Source organism: Podarcis erhardii (genome assembly GCF_964252035.2).
Source record: "Podarcis erhardii genome assembly, chromosome: 5".
Lineage (NCBI taxonomy): Eukaryota > Metazoa > Chordata > Lepidosauria > Squamata > Lacertidae > Podarcis > Podarcis erhardii.
The window spans coordinates 31,604,022-31,628,788 of record NC_138509.1 but is presented as its reverse complement, the minus strand read 5'-3'; the positions used below and the strand labels follow the sequence as shown (position 1 = coordinate 31,628,788).

Genomic DNA, 24,767 nt, shown 5'->3' with positions numbered 1-24,767 from the left:
AACACCTGGTGGCTTCTTTGACTTGGATCAGCAGAGAAGAATAAGGATGTTGCAGCTATTGTCTTCTTTGCAATCCAAGAAGCTGGAGGGAGGTTGAGCAACCAGTGGCACTGGCAAAGAGTTGGCTGGGGGCATCATCAACTGACTGTGGCAGCTGTCATATTTGGTAGCTATTGCAGCCACCTGGAGGCTTCTCAATGTGCATGGGCTCATTCATGGATTCCTCTGTGAACTGGGCAATGGATTTTAGCAGTTGTATTTATTCTGAGCACTATGCAGGGAAACTGGGCTGTCACAGAGCTTATAATGTGTAGCTGGATAATAACTTAAGTGGTAGATTTAGACAGAGAAGTGGATTTGCGGTGGCTTCTAGGATATTTTTTTAGGATGTGGGTTTCTTTGGGTTTTTTAAAGTAGTGTCCTAAAAATAAAGCTCTAACGGCTTTCTGCATGTTCTATTCAGTTACATAGGACAGAGCTGAATAACTGGTGTCTGTGGCAGTGGTCTGCAACACAATCCTGATCTTAAATTGCTATTGATGGCAAACCTCCTGCCGAGTTTGATTGAGCAATTGATCAGCATCATAGTTTGAATGCCTCCTATTGTGCATGCCTGTAGATTAGGTTGCAATGTCATTTTTTCGGTGCCCCCCCTTTAATCCCTGCTGAGTTGGACTTCCACATCAGGCAAGTTTCCTAAGTTCCTAACTAGGAGGGATTCATCCACCCCCCCCCCAAAAAAAACAAAAAGCCTTCTGCCACACACCAGGACAGACAGGCATAATTAAATGAGAGTTTCTCATTGACATCTGTGTATAACTCTCTGGGAGGATGAAACTGAAACATAATTTGTACATTAATGTCATCTGCTTCCTGTCAGCTTGGATCTCAATTTATATGTAGTCCTCTGACTTTTCCGTTCAAGAAAATGACAAATTGGACTTGAGCTCTTTGAGTACAGGATACGCTTTATTTATGTAACTTATTTAAAATTCACTCACATTTTATAAAATGGGGAGCTGATGTAAGTGAGAAGTACATATAAACCCCATGTGGCTTTTATTTAATTTGGTTCCATTTTGATGCAAGAAAGGTTGGGTTAACGTAACCACCCATATTTCAGTCAAGCCACAGGCACAATTTGGGCTGTGGAGGGGGCTTGTTCATACCCTCCTTACCTAGGAATTGTCTACATAGGGGGCTGCCTTATCCTTTCGAGAATCTCTGCTGTGGAACTGTAAAGCTCAAAAGAGAACTGGCAGGCTAGCTGGTGAAACCTTGTGCTTTTGATAGGCTTAAACTAGTTTAATGGTGAGATGAAGGCAGATCAGGAAGTACTGGTAGAATTTTAATTAATCTGCAAGAGTTTATGATTCTCAGCAAATGAACAGTCTTTCCTCTGCCCCACAAATTAAGTTGTAGACTCCCTGGTGTAGTTTAAGGTGCTGATTTCTACATGTTTATTTGCAGCTCCTCTCATCTCATGGCATGGTGGGTTTGGGCTGCACCCCTTGCCACTTGGCTCTGGTTAATAGACCTTAGGGTTTTTGTAGTTAGCATAAAGTAGATCGTGCGGACCTAAAGTCTCCCCGCACTTGTCCTGGACTCAAGTTATCCCCAGCTGCTGTTCAGATCCAGAAAGCTTGGTGGTGCCCTTGTTTCGTCCCCTTGCAAGCAACCCTTTCTCAGCTGTGTCCATCCGATCTCCATAATAAATATGTTTGCTGAGCCTTTTAGACCATATTCTTAGACCACAGTAGTCACAGCATGTGCCTGTGACTCCTTGGCCCTGTCCATACAGGTCAGCCATACAAAGATACATAGTCAAACAGACCAGTGGCACATTAATGTTCTCCCAGATTCCAGCATAGCTTCACCACTCCAGGCACCCCAACATTTCTAACCTGACCTGTAAAGAGCCAGTGTGGCATAGTAGTTAGAGGGTTGGACTAATACATGGGAGACCAGGGTTCAAATCCTCCCATCAGCAGTGAAGCTCACTTTGGCTGGTCATTCACTCTCAGCCTAACCTCCCTCAAAGGGTTGTTGTGAGGGTAAAGAGGGGGATGAGGAGAACTATGTATGCCACCTTGGGCTCCTTGGAGGTGAGGGATATACATTAAATTGAGAGAGAAAGTACTTCCAGATGAGACCTGAGGCACTGTGTGGGCAACAGACCGACTGTGCCCTTGCTCAGGTAGCACAGTAGTATTGCTCCTGCCTGCCTGCTGCTTTCCTGGTCTGCCAGCATCAGGGCACTTCCTTGTGCTGTTGCCTGGGTACCTGTAGTCATGTTCCAGCTCCACTTTTCCGATCTATATGTACCAGGTATCCATGAGAACAAGGCAGACTTACTGGTTGCAGCACCACGGATAGCTCCAAACAAGCAACTTCTCCTGGTGAAGGCTAGAAGAGAATACAGGCTTTGTTAAGTCACTTCCTCCAGCCCCCATTTCCTGAGGTCCAGCCCCTGAACCTAAAGAGATGGTGGCTGTTAAAGAGCCCAACCTCTTGGCCTTCATACAAGCACCTTCTGTGGCCTCCTTTCTGGCATGCTCCCTGCAACTTTCATCAGGTGCGGTTACATTGGAAACGCTTGATTCTTCTGATAAGTCAAGATCACGGAACAGCATCTGTGCTGGCTCAGGCTCTGCAGGCTCCAGACCACCAGCCTCCAGTTCTGTGAGCACCAACCTTTGGCTCTGAAACGCCAGCATCAGGAACGTGGTCCAAGTCCACCCAGACGTGGCTGTTTCCTCCTCCTCTGAGGCCAAGGCCACTACAGATTCTTGACTTGGAGCCTAGCCTGCAGCTGACTTAACTATGAATCTATCTCAACAATGTGGCCATCTCTAGTTCTAATCCTGCCAGGATTTGCACTTCGGCTCCCTATCTACAACCCTATCTACAAGCAATGAGAGGTGACTCCAACCTCCAGGTGCCTCATAATGGTTGTGCGAAACCTGGCACAGTTTGGCATCTAGCGTGGTGCTGTGGACACCCGCCAGGCCCACTTTTGCTGTGGCATCCTCCTTCCCCACTTGCAAATCTGAGCCAAATTCTGTGCATGCTGTCTGCTTCCATACAACTTTACTGTGTGGCACCTGCAGCTGGAAATGGCCATGCCCCCAACGCCTGCAGGACTTTGAGACTAGGTCGTAGAAAACACAGTCCCCTCATACAGCTGTAGGTACATCTTTTTGCTTTCTTTTCACTTTAAAGCGCTTATCGGGGGAATGTCTTACTGATACCAATTTTAATCCCCAAATGTAAACTCTGCATTGGCCTTCTGCCAGGCAAGGAACCCCCAGCCGTTGCAATCAGTGCTGAAAATGCACTGGCTAAAAGCATAGCAGATGGTGGCTGTGTGCCATTTTTCTTGGGGGTTGCTTCCTATCTGATGGCTACAGGCAAGCCAAACTTGCAAAAGTGATGGAAACTCCCTGCTTGGATATGAAGATAGGTTATCTGAAGGAAGCTCATGGGAGTCAATTTTCCTGTCCTGACCTTCCCTCTGTGTTTGTCAGTGCCCCCCCCCAAAAAAAACACACCTCCCAATTGTGGGTGGGGCTGCAGTCTTGACCAGTGTAGGGATGAGGCAAGGTGGTTGTTGGGAGAGGAAGAAATAGCAGAGTATCAAGTTAGAACCCCAGACAATCCAAACTTCATCCGAAGATGGAACAGCCCCCAGCCCAGCTGTTGATGGATAAAACTCTTTGAGTTTTATAAATTATTTGGTGCTATAAGGATACATCAAAATGAATGTAGCACACCACAGCAAAAAACAAAAACAAACACCTGCATAGCAAACCAAGTTACATTACAGGTATCACCCGTTGGATGAAGAGAGCCATTGAGAAGGTTCCACAAATCAAAGGTCTTGGAACTTCTTGGCACATCCCAACAACTCAGGGCTTTTATTCATCATCGACCCGCTGCAAGTTTCCGAGAATGCCCATCTAAGACGAGAGGACAGTAAGCATTTTGGGGAGTGACACAGGATGCTGCTGCAAGACAGATGGTGCCAGTTGTTTAGATGACTTCATTGGCCCTAGGTACCATGGAGGATGCAAACCTTGATGTCCAGCTTAGGTGGCGTACAGAATAGAATCATAGAGTTTGAAGGGACCCTAAGGATCATTCGATCCAACCCCCTGCAATGCAGGGATATGCAGATGTCCTATACGGGAATCAAACCTGCAACCTTGGTGTTATCAGTACCATACTCTAACCAACAGAGCTATCCAGACTGGCAATATGAAGGTGGCCGTTGTCTCTTTAGGGACTGCTAACTCCACACTGTCTGCTAACTCCACACTGATTTCTTTGGCTACGAGTGACCACCTCTGGCCCTGCAGAGTGAAGGGAATAAGCCCTGTTATGTAAAGCTAAGCCTTCCTATTTGAAGAGCGGAGAATTTTGTGCAAAATCAACACGCCAGAGCTAATCCAGCTACAGACACCACATTGCCCTGCAGAAACACTGCTGGTGAAACCTATTGCCTCGATTACACTGAAACCCAAATAGAACTTGGGCATTAATCTTCAACCAGCATCTGGAGCCTGTCTAGCTGCATCTGAGCTACTGGCACATACCGCAGCTTGGCTGAGATCATCACATTTTCTTCCTTTGTTCTCCCCTCCCCTCCCCTAATATTTCTGGGCCGGGGAGAGTGTTTTTTGAGAAAACAGGCCGAAGTATTGAATAAGCTCTAACTCAAGTAGGAGCTTTCAGCAGCATCAAGTGTGAAGCTTACATGGAAAATATACTGTTCTCTGGAGAAGTTTTTACCAAGCATCTTTATCTTGCTAGTGGATAAGGCATAAAAAGCTACACTTTCCCTAAAGTACTTTTAGAGTGATAGATTGGAGGGCCTCATTGGTAGGGGGAGAAGTAAGGCCCTTACTGGACTGTAATGGCTTCCAGCCCTTTTGAGTAGAGAGAGGGAGATATATAACTTTAGTATGTAGCAGACAGATTGTCTGCTAAGAGAAACAAATGGCTTTAGCAGACAGAAATAATAGTAAGACACTAAGTACAGGCCCTAAATTTTCTCTGCCTGACTTGCCCCCACCCTTTTTGATTCTTTAAATAAATCCTCTAACTTTTCTATTTATAATTAAGTTGTAAGAATCTTCTTTGGGTAGATCTTTTTCCTTGGGCAAGAAAAATCAGCTAAGCACAGAAAATCAACACCAAACTGAACTTCCGTTTACTTTGATCCAAGTTCTATTAACATGTTTTACTCTCGAATGCCGTAGTTTTATGACTGCGGATCAAGATTGGTTTGAACTATGCAGCTACACACACACACACACACACACACACACAGAGAGAGAGAGAGAGAGAGAGAGAGAGAGAGAGAGTTTCCTGTTTATTATTTATAGAGAAGATTACTTCAATGCAGGATTTCGCTTCCCCGCCCTTCTGTTCTCATTGTTTGTTGTTTTCGTTTGTTGCTTTTATGGTGCAAATTGTCTCTCTGGTTTTTATACCCGCCACTTAGGGCCAGGTTGAAGAGAAGGAAAGTAAGAGTATCTACATAAGTAAATCCCCCATTGTAGATTGGAATTATGTCCCCCAAGTTAATTTCATTTCACACTGTTTAAATGCAGCTGGCTATTTAAATGAATATTGGTTAATTTCGGAAGGGGGAACCTCTGGGTTTGGGTGGGATATGGACTCTCAAGTTCAAATCTTCTTAACAGTGAAGCATACTGCGTGTCTTTGTAAGTTCCTTCCTTCTATCCTGAACAAACCCACAAACAAACTTAAGAACGATGGTTTCCTCAACCATTCCCTCTTTTTGAAATATCCCTTCATTTTTAAAAAAAATTAAGTTACAAATGGAAGAAAAAATTAATACTTGCATCTGTGTCCCTAAAGTTTGATGCTTTGCATGTCAGAACTGCGCTTTTGCTTACCACAGAAACCATCTTTTTTTCAATGGATTTTCTTCTTGGCATTTTTGTGTGTGTGAAATCGAACCTTTATCACTAGACCCTTTTGAAGCAATAGTGTGCGTTTAACCATGCAGATCCCCAAAGAGCATGGGAAAAATACATAGCTGATAGAATATTTGGGTCAGGAAGTGGGTTTTGGGGGGCGGGGAGATGGGTTACCTACACAGCTAAGAGCATACTACCAGACTACTAGAGACATAAGGAGTAGTAAGCATTGCTTGGAAGGAAGCAAAGCATTTCTTTGTGTCCATGGAAAGACTTTAAATCTGAATCCATACTGTTCTGTTCTTTCAAGTGCTGAGAAGCAGCTAATATTAAAGGTTTATGATGAAGTTTAATAAAAAAGAGAACTTGAGGCTCCACATTTTCAACTTTTTTATTTTTTTGCTTGGATATAGCCAAAGAAGAATGTCCCAATCATAAGCAGGATGAAATCAAAATCAAATGAGTTAATTGTGACATGTTCTAGGCTGTATACCACTGTGTTTAGCAGCTCACAAATGTTATGCCTAGGGAAAAAATTGAATGGACTGTCCACACATTCCTTGTATTTTTGATGAGAACTTTTTGGATTTCTTTTTGGACCCCAGTTGATAAGCTTTTCTCTTTGCTGAGAATGAATAACATTAAATGAAGTAAGTGTGACTTCTGAAGGGAAATGGGAATATTTTTATGTGCTGGTTATTTTGGGAAGAAGGGACTTGCAGCAATAGTGAGAAACCATATTCCAAATGCCAACCCATCATATGCCAGAAACCATCAGCCTTTTAAGACCACCAACCTGACTGGGATGTTCTCTAGAGATACCTCTTTGGCAGATTGCATTTCTGAGGTCTCGCCACGTGTAATTAGAGCAGCTTTGGAATGCTGTGAACTGTCATATAAATTGCCTTAACTCTGCCTTAAAATTGATCTAATGGTTTTCTCCTTTTGGGTACTGGCACATTTTATCTCAAGACAATACAGAGTTTAGTATCACTCTACTTAATCATTTAGTTTTATCTCATGGATTGTTTAGATCATTTAGCTCATCAGAAAAGCTGTGTATTTTTTAGTCATTGGGGCAGTGAACTGTAAGGAACAGGGCAGAGGAAGAGCAAGCAGATCTTTAGCAGATGTTTAGCAAAGCCAAATCTGAATTCTACATTGGCAGATGATGATGATGATGATGATGATGATAATGATAATGATGATAATAATAATAATAATAATAATAATAATAATAATATAAATAAATAAATAATTTTTTAATTATTTATACCCCACACATCTGGCTGGGTTTCCCCAGCCACTCTGGGCGGCTTACAGCATATATGAAACATAATAAAACATCAGAGATAAAAAAACTTCCCGATACAGGGCTGCCTTCAGATGTCTTCTAAAAGTTGTGTAGTTCTTTATCTCCTTGACATCTGAAGGGAGGGTATCCCACAAGGAGGGCACTACTACTGAAAAAGGCCTTCTGCCAGTTCCATCCCATGTGTCTTTGGGTGACCCAGGTGGTTTACCTGGGATCACTTTATGCCTCAACTCTAGACTAAATATGCACATGCAGGTGACCTTCACAGATTTTGTAATGGCCACCACTGATTTTTGTACTCAAAGCTTATGTTTTTCCCAATGGCATTCACACATGATTGGCTGCTGGTAATCAGCTGCAGATGATTCAAGGGATGTAAGTCCAAGAATGAACCACTTCAGAAGCTCACCAATTTGCACCACAACCTACTTCGCACTCAATATGTGTAGGAAGCTCCGGCCTAAACCATCTTTCTGCAGTTTATTTGAAATTCTGCAATGGAATGGCATTGGAATGGTTGCAGACCTCCTACATTTTTTTCCATTGGGCGGCTTCTGCTTGTTTAGTCGTGAGGTTAAAAGCACTGGGGGGGGGGGGTAGAGAACCATGTACCCCGCCTTCAGCTCTGGGGAGAAAAGCCAGGATATATATATATATTGCCAGGATATACATCTATATATGTGTGTGTAATAAATAAATGAATTTACCAAAAAAGGAAATTGGCAATAAAAGTGGAAAATGAAGAATAGCAGCCAGTAAATAATGTTGTGCTGGAGATAGATGAAAGACAAGGAATTAGCCCAAATGCATGAAAAGTACCAGCCCACCGAAAAAAATAAAAATAAAAATTACCAGCTCCGCTTCTCTCACACAAAGGTTAATCAATTTGTGGTCAGAAAGAAAGAAAAAGAACTATTTTATAAAAATGTTCTGCTTGGTTGCCTGAAAACAATTCTTACTCACCACAAACGAGTGGCTGTTTACAAGATTGCTGAAATATAATGATTTAAAAGCCAGGCAGAACTCAGGGCAGATAGACACTGTAGTGGAAGAAGGACCTGGCAGCCGTTTGAAACGGGGAAAGTCACAATAAGATCAGGTTGCTACAAATAATGAGCTTCATGTCCTCTTCCTCCGATTCTTTATGATAATATTCTGGCAGCTATCCCGCGGGTCCATTAATTTTTCAAGACAAGAGATCACAGACGAACAATTCTGTTTTGGATTCTTAAAAGTTGTTGCATTGCAGTGCTGCAGTTGGAATATGTGTGTGTGTGTGTGTGTGTGTGTTGCACGTGTGTTTAATTAGAACGAAATATCTCTTGAGCGTCTGGGTTGTTGCCAGTTTGGGTAGCTGTCAGTGGAGCCTGCTTTCCAGCTGCGCCGAGTCTGAGTCCAAAATTTGGTCAGTTTGTTAGCATTTGGAATACTGCACCTTCCATCGGCTGTGTTCCCGCCCGCTCGCCTCTCCAATTAATATTTGCAATCTAAAGAAAGCGACGTTTAAAACTGAAAATAGTGGCGTGTTGTGAAATTCTGCCAAATCAAAACAAGGAAATAACGGCAGCTTTTGCTGCTGTTTGCTGTCGTTTATTTCCTGGGATGCTTTGGATGCAGTTAAAAGCAAGTTAAGTTGCGTCTAAACCCTGAATGAGCGAAGTGTTAAAAGAGGAGTAGCTGACTTTTCTAAACGGTTGTAGGTGACAGTCCTATGCATCTCAACGCAGAAGGATACGCCACTGAGCCCAGTGGGGACTTAATCCTTGAGAAATATGTGTAGGATTGCAGCTATAGGGTGTTAGTTAATGGCCCTGTTTTCTCAAGCTCTCAGGTTCTTCCTTTCCAGTTTTGTGGTGTTTCTATTCTATGAAGCCTTAATTGGTGTTTTCTACTTATAGCAAAGTAGCTGCTTAAGAGGTCGTTTTGAACTGGAAGATGGCTGGTCTCCGTGTTTGGCCAGAAACTATGAATAAAACCCCTAACACACCTCAGGCTTCTGCCTCGGCCGACCTACTGTTGTGTGGTCATGACTCAGTTGAGGTCAAGGCAGGGACAGACGATAGGAGGGGACTAATTCTTGGTCACCACAGCCTTTCAGGAATAGAAGCACTATATAAAATAATGGCACTGTTTATAGCTTGGTGTGTGTGTGTATGATTTTTTTTTTTAATGCACATGTGTACGTGAAAGTAGATGCATACAGTGCTGCTTTAAAAAACAACACTTATTTCGGAGGGGTCTTTGTGTTTAAAAGAGGAAAGCATTTGCCTTAATGAGAGCCTGGGCTGCCAAGTTTAAATGCCACCCTGTTTTAGCCACCTTCCAAACACTGCCATTTCTCCTGGCATGAGAAGCCGGTTCATTCTAAGTTGACCGCAGCCAGAGTCTTCAAGGGAAGTTTCCCACAATACAGTCCCCCTCCCCCACATGGTTGCAGAAATTGCCATGTGTGTGTGTTGGGTATGTGTATGCATTGATTTGTAATGTTTGCAAGTCTCTTCCCACACCAGCCCCATTGTCCCTTTAGTAGCCTTTGGATAATGTGCAGCCCTGGCCCGGAGGTTCTCCAGATCACCAGGCCGCTGCTGGCAAGGCTGTTTTCCATGTTTGGCGCACCTCTGTAAGAAGCAGTTTGTGAGCTGCTTCCATAGAGGGGCTCCCGTGACTGAAGCATCCCACAGTGATCTTAAATGTCAAAGAGGAACTAGGGTTGAAAACAACTACATAGCAGCAGGCCCAGCCTTTCATCGAAATGCCACAAAGTACCCCGCTTTGGGTGGCAGGTCCTAGGGTGGGTGAGTCTTAATCTCCTTCCATTTCTGGTCTTCAAAAGCATAGTCCACCCCCATCCCCCAAAGAAAACCAAAGCTCCCCAGTCTATGGTGTTGAAGTTGGGCTTCAGGTGCAAAAGTATTTTAAGGCCCCAGGGTCTTTCCCAGCCCTACCCTGGGACTCAGTCTACGACCTCCTGAATGCAAAGCATGAGCTCCACCAAAGAGCTTTGGCCCTTTGCAACCTTTCTATCGTACTCCTCCCATCCGACGGGCAGCTTCAGCGCTCAACCTCCTAGCACAGGAAGGAGGAGCCATGCCACTGCAACTCTCATTCCACCATGGTCATGTCAGAAGCAGTCCTGAGCTGTTGCACCTGCAGCATTTCCTTTGATAAAATGCAAGATGGCCTGCCCTAGTTTTGGGACTTGCAGGGCAGTTCTGCTGTCTAGTGTTGGCCCTTAAGCAATTGTATTATTATTATTATTATTATTATTATTATTATTAAAATATTAAAATATTTTTATTGATTTTTACAAATAATTTCCAAAAATCATATAACATACTTACTTGACTTATACAATGTTTTGGACTTCCATCAACTGCATCTGAAGATTTTTCAGTCTTTATCACTTAATCTGCATTTCATTATTTTCAGTATTACATTTAATACTCCTTCACTAATAATTCTTATCATAGTTTTCTCTGCAATATTTCACATAATCCTCCTTACAAAACTTCTTGCAATCCTACTAGCGTAATCTGTTGATTACAATTGCTTTTCAAATAATTCATATATTTACTCCAGTCCTCTGAGAATCTCTGATCCCACAGGTTTCGAATCCTTCCTGTCATATTATCCAATTCTGCATAGTCCATTTAATTTTGTTTGCCATTCTTCTTTCGTCGGTAGTTCTTCTTGTTTCCGTTTCTGTGCCAACAATGCTCTTGCTGCTGCTGTTGCATATAAAAACAGTTTATTGTCCTGTCTATTAATGGCCTCACTTACAATGCCAAGTAAAATGTATATTTCAACATCTTTTTCATCTCATTATATATCATTTCCCAGAAGCTTTTCACTTTCTTACATTCCCATATTATTATTATTTTCAGGGGAAAACAGCTAAGGAGGAGAAGGAGATGAGGACATTGCAGCTGAGGAGCCTCCAGTACTTGGAACGCTATATCTATCTCATCTTGTTCAATGCATACCTGCATTTGGGGAAAAAGGACTCCTGGCAGAGGCCTTTCAGTGTTTGGATGCGTGAGGTAAGTGCTTTTCCAACACTATTCACTTCTGGCTGTGCCAAACAATGCCCTGAAAAAGCCCAGATATTAACTTGGAAGGAAGCACGCCAACATGTATTCTTTTGTCTGGTAAGCAGCTCGCCATTCAAACAGTTGCAAAGTCATTGTTGTCATTATACTACCGTTTGCCTGCGATGTGACATTGGTCATCTATACAGTGGTGCCCCGCAAGACGAATGCCTCGCAAGACGAAAAACTCGCTAGACGAAAGAGTTTTCCGTCTTTTGAGGTGCTTCGCGAGACAAATTTCCCTATGGGCTTGCTTTGCAAGACGAAAACGTTTTGCGAGTTCTTGCGAGTCCCCCCCCCCTTTTCTAAGCCGCTAAGCCGCTAATAGCCGCTAAACCGCTAATAGCCGCTAAACCGCTAATAGCGCTAATCTGCTAAGCCGCTAATAGCCGTTCTTCGCAAAACGAAAAAACCGCAAGACGAAGAGACTCGCGGAACGTCTTGCGAGGCACCACTGTACTGTTATAGACAAACCACTGAGTTGCTAACTCCAAATGCTAAGCACTAACACTGGCCATTTAACAGATGTTGAGATTTGTAAAGGTCGCTGATTTGTTTTATTACGCTTTGAACTTGCTGGGTGTTTTCCCAGCCCCTGCTGCTTAATTGTCATCCTTATAAAAAAAAATTGCAGCCATGCTTTTCAGTATGTAAAAAAAATGACCGCCGGAGAGAGCTAGATTCTAACAAAATCATAAGCTACATGAAAGTGCTGTGGAAGCTTAGGTATTGTTTCTGTTGCATATCACACGCATTGTTGTTTAAGTCCAAAGTGTAATATCTTCGCTCGGCTGGATTGACTGCAGGCATCTCGACTGCTGTCGGACCAGGATGATAAGATGGTTATTAGGCTGTCGGGAGACCCATTACCTTAAATGTCTACATTGTATGTCTGTTCAGTAATGGTGCAGTGGATGGTGACCTATATGGGAACAGTCTTTGGGTTTTGTTTCCCAAGCCCACATTTCTGCCCTCTCAGTTTCACCAGTTGCTCATAGCTGCTGCTGGCGGTTCACCCAGCTGTCGCAGAGAGCTTTCTCAGCCTTCCACCCCACCCATCATCACACCATGCCCTGGAAAAAAGTAAAAGCACAGCAAACACAGCCTGCTGCCGTTGCATTCCTTCTGGATTGATTCCCATGGAAAACAGCTGTTTTTGCATTTTATTATTATTTTTGGTTCATTGTCCTCGGAGTATCTTTTTATTTAGTAAGCATATTTGGCAGAGAGCAAGTCTCATCTGAGCGGCTTCAGTTGACCAGGAGCCGTCAAAATGCTCTGGCGGCAGGCTCACAGCTTCAGCAGGACCTAGCTCTTGGTCGGCCAGTAGCTCTGTGAGAGCACCACTTTGAGGGGAGAGTTGCTGAAGGAACCTACAGCCCCATCTTCCTCTCCCTGGAGTCCACATGCTTTGGGCCCCTCTTGGGAGCAGCCACAGTTCTGCTCTTGGCAGCTCCAGCTAAAAGGATGGAGGCAAGCTATTCATGGATGCATAAACAGGGTTCTTGACTTCAGTAGGCAGGGATGCACACCTGGCTCCTGTTTCCATAGATCAGGGTGTGTGCTATCCAGACCTATTCCAACAGAAACCAAGAGGCAACTTCATCCATTACTTAGGTTATTATTTGCATGTCATTAGTTACCTGGGACGCGGGTGGCGCTGTGGGTTAAACCACAGAGCCTAGGACTTGCCGATCAGAAGGTTGCGGTTCGAATCCCCGCGATGGGGTGAGCTCCCGTTGCTCGGTCCCTGCTCCTGCCAACCTAGCAGTTTGAAAGCACGTCAAAGTGCAGGTAGATAAATAGGTACCGCTCCAGCGGAAAGGTAAACAGCGTTTCCGTGTGCTGATCTGGTTCGCCAGAAGTGGCTTAGTCATGCTGGCCACATGACCCGGAAGCTGTACGCCAGCTCTCTCGGCCAATAAGGCGAGATGAGCGCCGCAACCCCAGAGTAGTCCGCGACTGGACCTAATGGTCCCTTTACCTTTACCTTTACCTTTAGTTACCTGCCGTTCTACTTAGTCTTCGAGTCTTCAAGACCACTGTTCTTCAACCTCAAAAGTTGTTGTCCTGCAGCTCCCATCTTCCCTGACCATTGACTAAGCTTGGTGGAGATGATGGGAGTTGTGGTCAGACAACATCACAACACAAATTTTAAAAATGTGTTAAGAATCAGATCAAAAAACTTCACTATAAAAGATATACCATACTTTTCTGTGTATAAGACGCCCCCTATTTTGGGGGACTCAAATTTAAGAAAATGGGGGGAATGGCACAGAGTTGTTGAGCTTTTTTGGGGGGGTTACCAAAAATTGCTCACCCACATGTGTCACAAAATCTGCCTCCCGTCTGCCGTCTGTACCATCACCGGCAGAAGCTGCCAATCTCCCGCCCAACTGCCGCAGTGCCAGACAATCAACACCTGCCATTGATGCAGCAACCAATAACACGCACAATAGCTGCTGACAGCTGTGGCAGCAACCAATCAAACATCCACCCTATGCACTATCCATGTATAAGATGCCCCCACTTTTTAGCATGATTTTTGAAGGGGGAAAAAACCCATAGTCTTATACATGGAAAAGTACGGTAATACATGAAAAAGGGATACTGCAGTCCTGTAGTGGGGTAGCGGGGAGTGTTGTAATGCCAGGAAAGGAAGGTGCAGAAAGCAGCGGATCAAACAGTTTAGCTTCACCAAGCCTGCATGGAAAATAGAAGCCAAATATATTGCCCCACATGATGACAGGTATGCCCTTCTGTCCCCAGTGTGTCATTTTGGAATGCCGTCAGTGCAGAGGAGTAAGTGGAAGGGAGGCGTTTTAAAAGCAGCTATATGTCCTGGTCAATATGGATGTTTCAATCAGTGTACTGACACGGAAAGCACCCAGTTTTTAAATCACCCGTGGAAATGCTTCATCTGAGCTTTCCCCGACCCTCCAGATATTTAGATGCTGTGCCTCTGCCATGTGTGACCCAAATGAAATAAAATAGCTAAGGGCCAGTTCACATACTAAGCTGCCTCATCTAAATTCCCCACTGTATCCAGCGAACTTTGCATGGCATCCAGTGGAGGGGGGGAGGGGGGACATTCCTTTTTCTCCAGTTTGACTGATTCCACTGGTAAATACAAATGAGCAGGTATTAACAAACAGCTTAGTGAGGATTGCATGCAACTGCTTGTCTGTATCATCCTGCCGAGTGGTGAGGAGAACATTATCACATGCTCATACCTCATTAGAATCTGGGAAGCAGTAAAATTTTGGGTTTCCCCACTGATACTTAAGTGTTCACTGGAAAGGGGAACTGGTAGCCTCATGCTTTGGTGGGGGGCAGCTTTCCAAAACAAAGTGGACTGGGGATTTTCTAGGGAGGACAGAGTACAGAATAGTAGCCTAGTATTTGAGTGCTGGACGGAGGCAGAATTAGGGAGGCAGGATTAGATCAGATAGTCCTGTGACTATCAGGACAGCTGGCAACCCGGAAGAATTTCCTCTCTGCAGGTTGAAGAATGCATTAAATATTTGAGGAGCTGAACAAAAAGGAGATCTGAATATCAGACACCATCCAGAATAGCTGCAAGATGGTTGCTCTTAAGTTGCATTGCGGCAGAGGGTGGAATTCTGCATTGCTGCTTGCCAAGTGGAATGATTGCCCTTCTTTCCCTCCTTTTGCTGTTCTGGGCTCCTCCTGACCCCACAGGGTCAATGGTGGGGGGCACACAAGGGGGGGGGGAGGGAAGCCCCAGTGCACAGGTGGAAGTCCTTGCACAGGATGAGGCATGTTAGGAGAAACCTTCCCAGAATCTCCATAGTGCTGCTGCCTTAGAGTGAGTCATTCAGACAGGAGACTGAGGGGCCTCATTGACCTTTTTGTTATGTTTAAAGCCACCCATTTTGTGCTTAAATAGAAAAATTTGGGGTTGAAAGAAGCCACGCAAATACATCTAGGCATTTTGCCCTCTCTGTCTCATGCTGCTAACCTGTCATGTTCTCCCCTCCAAATATTGGTCTTGTTTAGTGCTTCCTCCTTGACTGCACTCCCAGTTCCGTTTTCTGTTGCTCGCTCTCTCTCTCTCTCTCTCTGTGTTGTGTGTTTGTGCCTCCCACATGGTTGTCCTTTCCTGGTTTATCCAGAACTCCCACAAATACTATTATGTTTTTTCTCCTGCCAGTCTTTGAGAAGGCACCTCAGTTTCACACATCCAAGATCTAATTTTGTCCTGGAGAGAAAGAATTGTGGTTTGTCCGTAGATGAACTCCCTGCTATTTCTCTGTTTTGCTCTCCCACTCTTTCACGCAAGCAGCTTAGAGAAGATGGAATATCGTTATGTTAACCTGTCAGGGCTAACCTGCTACACTTAGCAGCTAAAGAAGATAGGTGTGTTTTGAGTGATTCTTGTTCGTCTCTGTCTCTCTCTCTGCTCCTCCAGGCTGCTGGTTTTCTTGCAAGTGTATTCTGCAACATCTCATCGATGAAATTAGAGTGTATTAGTGGTGGATTTATACTGGACCGTCCACACCTCATTCCGCTTTCTTAGTTGTTCTGCGTTGCTTCCTTGGTCTTACTGGAGGGGCAGTCTTGTGCTATAGTGCAGCAAAGGTGGAACAAAAAATAAACCGAAGCGTTTATGGTGTTATGGTGTCAGGAAGTTATGAGGACATACCCTGACTGGAAATGAAACGGTTTGTCCGCGCCAAAACTTGCAGACACAGTGTAAAAAGTGGGATCACATATAACCTCTGCAGTATCCTCCTGAGCACAAATCATCAAGAATGCATAATAAGAAGGATGTCTGGAGGGACTCCAAATCATAGGCATCTTCAGAAGTCCCTCATAAAGGCTCATAAAATACACTTCAGAAATTAGGATGGTTTAATTTCCTGGACATCGTCTGGACCTCTGTAAAAAATCAGTCTGTAGGATTGGACCCCCTATTCCTGGCATGCAGCTATGATGCCCTCTAGAACAAACTTTCTCAACATTGGGTCCCCAGATGTTGTTGGACTACAGTTCCTATCATCCCTGACCGCTTGTCCTGCTAGCTAGGAATGATGGGAGTCATAATCCAACAACATCTGGGGACCTGAGGTTGAGAAAGGCTGCTCTAGAAGCTTTTAATCCTTACTTTAATTTGTGCTGCAAATGTGTCATGCTGTGAAAAAGCCTTGTCAGTTTCTCCTGCTTCGAATAGCAGAAGTCAAATTGATATTGTCCACTTGCAGCATGGGGGGGGGGGCAGGGATGGAAAGAATGGGGGAAGGGGGGTGAAATCTGCACTGCTTCTTTTCTAGCACAGAAGTGTGCATCTACCTCTACACTTCTCCAAAATAATACAGCTTCATTGTCACTTGCTGAGAGACTCTCAAAAAGGGGGGAAATAGGCACATTTGACTTTTTGGCATTTGCCATTTCAGTTAAGAGCCTGTGTACCATATCCCAGGACTAGATGTCAGTCTGCTTTCCTTTCCCATATTTTCTCCTTCTTGCCCCCCTTTGAATCTTCCTACCTCTTCATCATTCTACCTCTTCCTTGCCACTTCCTACCAAACTTTCAACCATGTCCTACTTTTTGTTTGTGGTGCATGGGAAGGGGGCGGGGCGGAAGACACAGAGGAAAAGGCAGTTCTGCCCTTGTTGTAAGAATGTATGTATGTATGTATGTACCGGCATGTCATGGCTCCCTATTGTTTCCAGCTCTGCTCTTTCCACAAGTGAGGTTTCGTAGTGTCTGTGGCTTGGCGAATTAATCTCCATGCAGTTTGGTCAGATGGACATACACAGAAGGGAATGGAATTCATGTGCATTCTTCACAGATTACAGCTGATTCATCAGCTCTCACCACTTCGATGTGCTATTTTGCTCTTCTCTCTTTGCTGAAGAGAGCTTAGTGACAGCAAGAGGGGAATGTTGTTGCTGGATAAACCTGGGGTCCTGGTGAGGATTGCAAGAGGAGACGTTAAACTCTCTCCCAGACTCCCCTACCTACAGTAATGCCTGCATTTTGTTGGCAGCTCGTGCCAAGAGACCAAAGTGTGAACACATCTTTCAAGTTTTCCTAGGCTGCATCCCTGTACACAGGGGGACTGGCTTTTGAATTAATACGTACAAGATTGCACTGTGAAGAGTACTGTTTTCTTGACAGGTTTTGTAATCTATTTTACTTCTTTTTGCATGGGACAGTTGTGCACAACAGAGCGTTTCTCTGGTACAGTAATAGAGAACAAGAAATATCCATTAACCCTCCCCAGATTCCACATGTATCTGAAAAACTCATGCATGTTTAAAGCATGGCATACAGACTTCCATCTCAAGAGGATGTAGTCTTGCCATTTGTCTTAGAAGTAGGTTTCCACCTAGGGGAATATTTCTCCTCCTTTGTGTCTGCCTTCTGCTTAGGTAATGGATCTTTGCAGGTACATCGTTCTACTTCAAACAAGCCACGCTGCTTCCTTACCCACAAAACAAGTCCATTGCAAAGAAAGTTGACCCCCTTCTCATGCCCACTCTTCTCCAGAGACAGTGAATTATTTTGGTGTGAGGTGGCATGGTGGTTCTGTACAGAATAGGAGAATAGGAAGCAGAAGCAGAATAGGAAGCCATGTCACTGTATTCAAAGCTGGGCTGAGTTGCTCTTCCCAGAGGATGAGGTCATGTTGAGGAAGTGAGGGAGATCAACTGCAATCCATTGCAGTGTTTGCCACCAAGGCACAGAGTCCCCCTGTTTTCATTCATAAGGTATCAAAGCTGTCCCTTGAAAAGCATCCTCCTTCGCCCTATTATTCCCAGGCACAAAAGGGTTTTCGAGGCTTTTCATTTCATTGGACCTTTGGCCTTCCCTCTCTCGTTTTTTTTATCAGCCTGTGCTGTGGTTGCCCCAGCACTGCAACTTGAAAGGCTTTGTAGAGGCAGCCAGCAATGTTGATTGAGCCGGGGTGGTCCCCTCATCCATCTCTCGCCCTCTCTCCGTTTGGAAATGAGAGCTTTTTGTGTGCATGAGAATGGGAGAGGCCTGGAGAATTGTTGGCCGATAGAGCACCATCTCTGTCTTTTGCTCCAGTAGAAAGGAACCTTCCAAGGCATCCCTCTGCAACAAATTAACCCTCCAATTAGCCTATTTGGTAAGAGACACAAACGACAGCTCCACGTTTTACGTGACAGGCATGATTATGCAGGTATGCTGATGCAGTACCAGTGTTTTCTGAAACCAGTATGCAGAATGTGGGTGACATCTCCCATGTTTGCAGATACCCATAAACATGCAACTGGAAACCATGATCAGGCAGCAGTTCTCAAACGTTTTCCCCTCCACCCCAACCACTCTAAAATATTTGGGGGGTCTTCCCTTGTTTGCCTTCCGTGCCAGCATTGTGATCAAACCATCAGCATATTATGAAAATCATGGGTGTCCTAAGCCAGGCCACTAAGAAGAGCCCTATATGAGGGGAGGTTGTGGAACAGAAGGGGTCTGTGGATCACAGCTGAGAACCTCCAAGCGATTTCAGAAGGTGTACATATGCTTGCCAGTTTAGGATTACACCTTTCGTCAGATGAAGTGGTCCCTGCTCTACAAAGGCTTGTGTCGTAATCATTTGTTAAGCCTTTTCAGGTGCCAGGAGGCTTGTTAAAAGAATAATTCTGGAACTCTAAATCTGTCTGCGTATGGAGAAAGATACAAATTTCTTGTTGGAAAAGCCGGTGTGTGTCCCTTCTCTTCGACTGCATGTTTTAAAACTCAAGCGAGGCAAAGTCAAAATGAAAAAGAGGATTCCAGTTACTGTTACCAAGTCTGCAGATTGGCAGTTCCTAGGCCAAATCTGGCCTGTACGCCAGTTTCCAAGAAGTAAAAGAAGGGTGTGTGGAAGGAGCGGCGGTGGCTGCAGCCTTGTGAAAAAGAAACTTAAGAAGCTGCTTTAGACTTTGCCAGATTATTAGTGCACCTAATCTAATATTGTCTTCTCTTAAGAGGTAGTGGGGTCTTACCCATCGCCACCTGCCTGAGATCATTGTCACTGGAGATGCCAGGAATTGAACCAAATACATTTTGCATACAAAGCGTGCATGCAAAGGGCAGGTGCAGAAGATGGAGTAGGTGGTCTGATTTTTAAAAAAAGTAGCTGAGGGTTGATTTGGTAAGCTGTGGTTGCAGAATGCAGCCTTCCATTGAATTTTGCATGTTGTATTGCTTGGAATATAGACCACCCTCTGAAATGAGACCACAGCTTCTCTATCCTAGAAGAGTGTGGTTATAGGCCACACTCTGGTTCTTTTATAAGCCAGATTTCTGGGGGAGTCGGGGAGAGGAGCGTAGCCAGTGTTCAGACCAATAATGTCATTCACTGACTAGTCCCCAAAGAGCCACCTCCTACTTCAAAAGACAGGGTGTTTCGTGTTTTGAAACACACCTTAACATGGGCAAGTGCACTGCAAATGTAGCTCCAGTGGTAAAAAAATAAAATAAAAAAATGGGTGGAATTGCACAACAAAAGTGCCATGATTCAAAATAACCGTTCGGTGACAAGAGAAGGTGAAAACTGTGCAGACAGAGGAAAGCGGTGTGGGTGTCGGAACGGGCTCATTTTATCAGTGTCCTTGAGACGAGCCTCTCTCCCTCTCCTGTTTGTGTCAGCTCTAAGTGGGGAGTCGCTGACTGGTGTGTGATGGGAAAGCCTCGGCTCCTCTCTGTCTCAATTAGCTTTGCTAATTCATATTGGCATGTTTGATCTCTTTGGTGAGAGATGAAAGGGGCATCTGCCAAATGCGGTTACAATCAGAGCCCTGGCCATTCTTGGTTGAAGGGACTTGCTGGAAAACGACATTCACCCCGCATGCATGTCTGGGGCGGGGGGCGGGGAGGAAGCGCTGGAGGGGAAATGAACGGGGGGGGGGGGGAACGTTACCGGTGTCCCATCGATGTACAGCATGAAGCGGAGAGGGAGAGAAGGAAGGAATATTATCTGCACAAGCTCACTTCGTGCTTGGTTAGAAAGCAGAATGGAGCTGGAATGTGCTCTGTTGCTAAACTGAGTTAAGCCAAAGATGGTGGCCCTTGTTTATTCCATTCCCCTAGGGAAGAAGGCTCAGCTTCACTCTTTACTCCTGCCTTGAGCAAGTTTCCTTGAATCAGGAAGGCTACATCACTCCATCTTGTAAAGCCAAATACCATCCAAGGGAGTTTGTTGCACCAGGAAACTGATCGAATAATGTTTAGACTTCTAGGAATACTGAGAACAATGATAAGCACTGGGAGTTCTAAGCCCTGCTTGGCGCCTCCTGATCCATCAGTAACTCACCACATGGTCCACCTTGAAGCCTAGGAAAGGTGACTTTTTTGAAAAAGAAACAAACATGTTGACTTACAAAATGCAATTCCTGGTTTGTTTGTTTTTTAAGCCTTTGCTGATCATTTCAAACATCAGTCACTAGATGTTTGCAAGAGTTAAATTTGTAAAAGCTGCAGTTTCTTCTGTAAAATTAAGAGCACCCACATGAAGAAACCTACAGACTGCTAAATTAAGAACTTCTCAGTGATTAAATGAAAAGATAAGTTTAACTGATTTCTTTTTTTAGAAAAAGAATTTGCTTGTTCTAACTAATACAGAGGGTTTTATAAAAAAAAATTCTATTAAAAATTAATAATGTATGCACATTACATAACAAAAAAATCCAGAAGAAAGGAATACGCATGGAGCAAATTTATGTAAGTGTTCCCTATAAAATACATACGTTGTCCTGCTTCTAAAGAAATTGATTTTAAAAGATGTTTCTATATGTGTTACATCACAATGTTTATCTAATAGTAGTCAGGCTGAAAAATAGTTTTTCTATAAATTTGTTATACAATGAAAGAATGACAAACCGTCTCCAAACATCTCTCCTCAGAGAGGTATGAGTCAAAGGAGAAGCCCAATCATGTTCTTTGTTAGCCGCAGATTTTATAAAGCAAAGCCAGTTCTCATGAAATACACCTTTCTTTCTAGGAACACGGCCTCTTTTTTATTTGCTTGGCCAGTTTCTCCATTATCACTAGACACAGGGGTTAACATGAGGTTATGAGTCAATCTTAGTGGGCCAGACGGTTAAAAGTTTTTTCACCACACTACCTTAACAGGAAGGCCCTCCTGAAGGAAGGAAGAGCTTCTGGCTATGAGCAAACGGTCCCAAATAGATGGACCAAAAGTTATTTAAGCCACAATTGATTTGATAATGCTTAGAAATTTCCGCTAACCCCAGCAGCAAACATGTTGACGTCACCAATAGCTGCCTTTGCCAAGCTGCAACCCTCCAGATACTTTCAGCTACAGTTCCCATCGGGGCCAGCTGTGGCAAGGCAGCACTGCCTGGGGCTGATGGGAGTTGTAGTTCAAAACATCTGGACAGCACCTGGCTGGCAAATGGGAAAGGCAAACCCTAATGGAGCAAGATTCGTAGCCTTAGATGAACTATTCTAATAGGTAAGCATGGATAAGGGTCTAAACCACAGAACCTAGGGTTTGCCGATCAGGTCAGCAGTTCGAATCCCTGCGACAGGGTGAGCTCCCGTTGCTTCCTCCCTGCTCCTGCCAACCTAGCAGTTCGAAAGCACATCAAAGTGCAAGTAGATAAATAGGTACCACTACTGTGGGAAGGTAAACGGCATTTCCATGTGCTGCTCTGTTTCGCCAGAAGCGGCTTAGTCATGCTGGCCACATGACCCGGAAGCTGTACGCAGACTCCATCGGCCAGTAAAGCGAGATGAGCGCCGCAACCCCAGAATCGTCCACAACTGGACCTAATGGTCAGGGGTCCCTTTACCTTTACCAAGCATGAATCCCAGTCGATTGGTTATCTGAAAGGTGCAGTATAATTTGCTAATTCTTAGGGAGGAAAATAATGGAATAGTCTCTCTCTCTCTCTCTCTCTCTCTCTCTCTCTCTCTCTCTCTCTGTATGTGTGTGTGTGTGTGTTTGTGTGCATTTTGTATTGCTTGGAGTCATTCTCTGGCAACTGAAGGTTATGAATGGATGGGCAGTTGGGGTGGGGGTTATGAATGAAAGTTTCAGGGAAATAGTGTGGATTATGCCTTTCTGGAGTGCTTGGGTAGGAAGTTCTGGCTTAAGAACAAGCATGGAGAGGAACACAAACAAAGCAGATGTTTGCCTAATCCACTGCTGCAGCAGAAGTAGATGAAACATACTCTGAATGAGTCTCTGGGCTCTCCTCTTGCATGTATCTGAAGTGGTTCAGGGAGACATCCCAGATGTTCCAGGAATAGCATTTCCTTAGGTTTTATAACCCACCACTCTGCCCCCCCTCCTCACAGCCTCCTTAATACTGACTCCTATGCATTTTTGTTGTGAAATAACTTCATAACGGCAAGAGCATACATCTCCCACAATCTGAATCTCATGTTAACACAGAGAAGGAAACAGATGCATTTGTGTTTTCTCTCTAAGTGTAAAGCCAATTTGAGGTTTTCTGGCCATTAGTTCCAGCACATTTTTTTCTATAAAAATAACACCAATTAGGGTGGTTGTCCAAGCTTGATGTGGGAAGGGGACAAGGAACAACAGCAAGAAGAAGTTAGACATAAAAGTGGGGACGAGAAGCCACTATGGGATGGAGATATATATGCTTAAAGGTGATGTGGTAGAAGGGAGATAGAAATTCTTTAAATGAATAAATGATAGCATAAAGGTGCAGGGGGGAGTCTCAATAGCCAGAAGGGAAAGAATTTCAGAATATGAATTGCTCATTTTGTATGAAGCCCCATCCCCTAGGCTAAGGAGCCCCTCCTCCATAGGACAAAACCCAGGATGAAGTGCTGCAGAGTGCAGAAGTGACGTTTGCAGGAAGCACCTGCGAACCCTAGCCGTGTTGAATTGGAGCAGGGTCTAGGTGTGCACACAAACAGTACTTATCTGTCTGCAGACATGTCTGAAATGGAAGGAAAATATGGCAGTGTTCCTCAACATGCTGCTAGCGATGCATACAAGCAGTTCTTGCAAGAGATCTAACTGCCAGCTGCAAAGGACATTTTGGATCATTCCTCCTTCCCTGCCCTCTGCAAATGACTTTGCTTTTGCTCTCCAGAGAACCAGAGCTGCCTTGCTGTTCCTTGCCACCCTCACCCCCATATGCTGCTCATTTATTTAGGATGTTGTCTCGTCCCGTCCCCCCACGCAGCAAAATGACGAGGCATGCCACCTCTGCAATGTGGACACTTGCTCACCTGTATACATGGAGGAATTTAAGAGTATATTTCCCTCCCTCCTTTTCTTTCCCCTCCCTGCTTCCAGGTGGCGGCCAAGGCTGGCGTCTATGAGATCCTGAACCAGCTGGGTTTTGCTGAATTTGAGAAGCTGGAGGACAAGCCGCTCTCCCAGCTTCGCTACCGCTGGCAGGAGCAGAGCCAAAGTTCACTGCCGTTCCGGGGAGAGTTTGTTTAGGACCTGGCCTTTTCCAAAGCACAGTGAGGATCGCAGCACTTCTCCCCACACGGCCGCATCACTCTCTTTGCTTTTCCAGGTGGATTTTTTTAAAGACTTTTTTTATATATAAATATAATGTGGTGAAATACGTCTTAAGGGAGGACTGTGAACTGAAGAAGACATTAAGCTGCCTCGAAGACGTTTTCGTAGGGTTCGTTCTGACACAATAAAAATAAATTAAGATAACTGCAGACGAGTGTCAAGGCAAGTGGTGTGTCCTTCCCTCTCCCTCCCCCCGAAGTCCCTCCCAAATGGGAGTTGTCCTGCCTTATTTTTACCCCCCCCCAAAGACTTTTATCCCCTACAGCAGTGTTTCCCAACCTTGTGCCTCCAGCTGTTTTTGAACTACAACTCCCATCATCCCTGACTAGCAAGACCAGTGGCAAGGGATGATGGGAATTGTAGTCCAAAAACAGCTGGAGGCACAAGGTTGGGAAACACTGCCTACAGGTCTGTTGTATACTTTATGTGTTAAATAATATGCATGTGCAGGGAAAACATATGTGGCATTGCTGCGTTTGGAAGTGGACAGTTTGGGATCATTTCATTCTTCCACATGAATCTCTTGATATTTTTTATGATGAGGTTTTCAATTTGTATGGTACCCTTTTTTGATGGTGCAAGGAGCTACTGCTGTTAGAGGGTTTGGCTTGATGAAGAATGGGAGAGGTCCACGGGGGGTGTCCATCTGCATATCTCTCCCATGGAACACAGGATGGAGAAAACATAGGATGGTTGTGCATGTGTGGTGCTTTCTTCATATGGCCATTGAACGCAGCAGAAGGCTGCTGTGCACACATGCTTTCTAATCTCGGTCTAGATCATGCTATGGTAACCTATGGCCCTCCATATAATGCTGGACCAGAACTCCCACCATCCCTGTCCATTAAGCCATGCTGGCTGGACCCAATGGGAGCTGGTGGAGTCCAGCCACAGCTGGAGGGCC

At 44.5% G+C, this 24,767-nt stretch overlaps 1 protein-coding gene across 3 annotated transcripts in view; it reads left to right on the top strand.

The window, feature by feature from the left end:
- The window catches only part of PALD1 (phosphatase domain containing paladin 1), a 105,589-nt gene extending 81,577 nt beyond the window's left edge, over nt 1-24,012 (top strand). For all 3 annotated transcript variants that reach the window (XM_081861789.1, XM_081861787.1, XM_081861788.1), the window contains exons 19-20: nt 11,148-11,303; nt 23,630-24,012. In XM_081861789.1, coding sequence (XP_081717915.1) covers nt 11,148-11,303; nt 23,630-23,779 — 306 coding nt within the window. In that variant the 3' untranslated portion in view covers nt 23,780-24,012. The remainder of the gene's footprint in view (nt 1-11,147; nt 11,304-23,629) is intronic.
- The last annotated feature ends 755 nt before the right edge of the window (nt 24,013-24,767 follow it).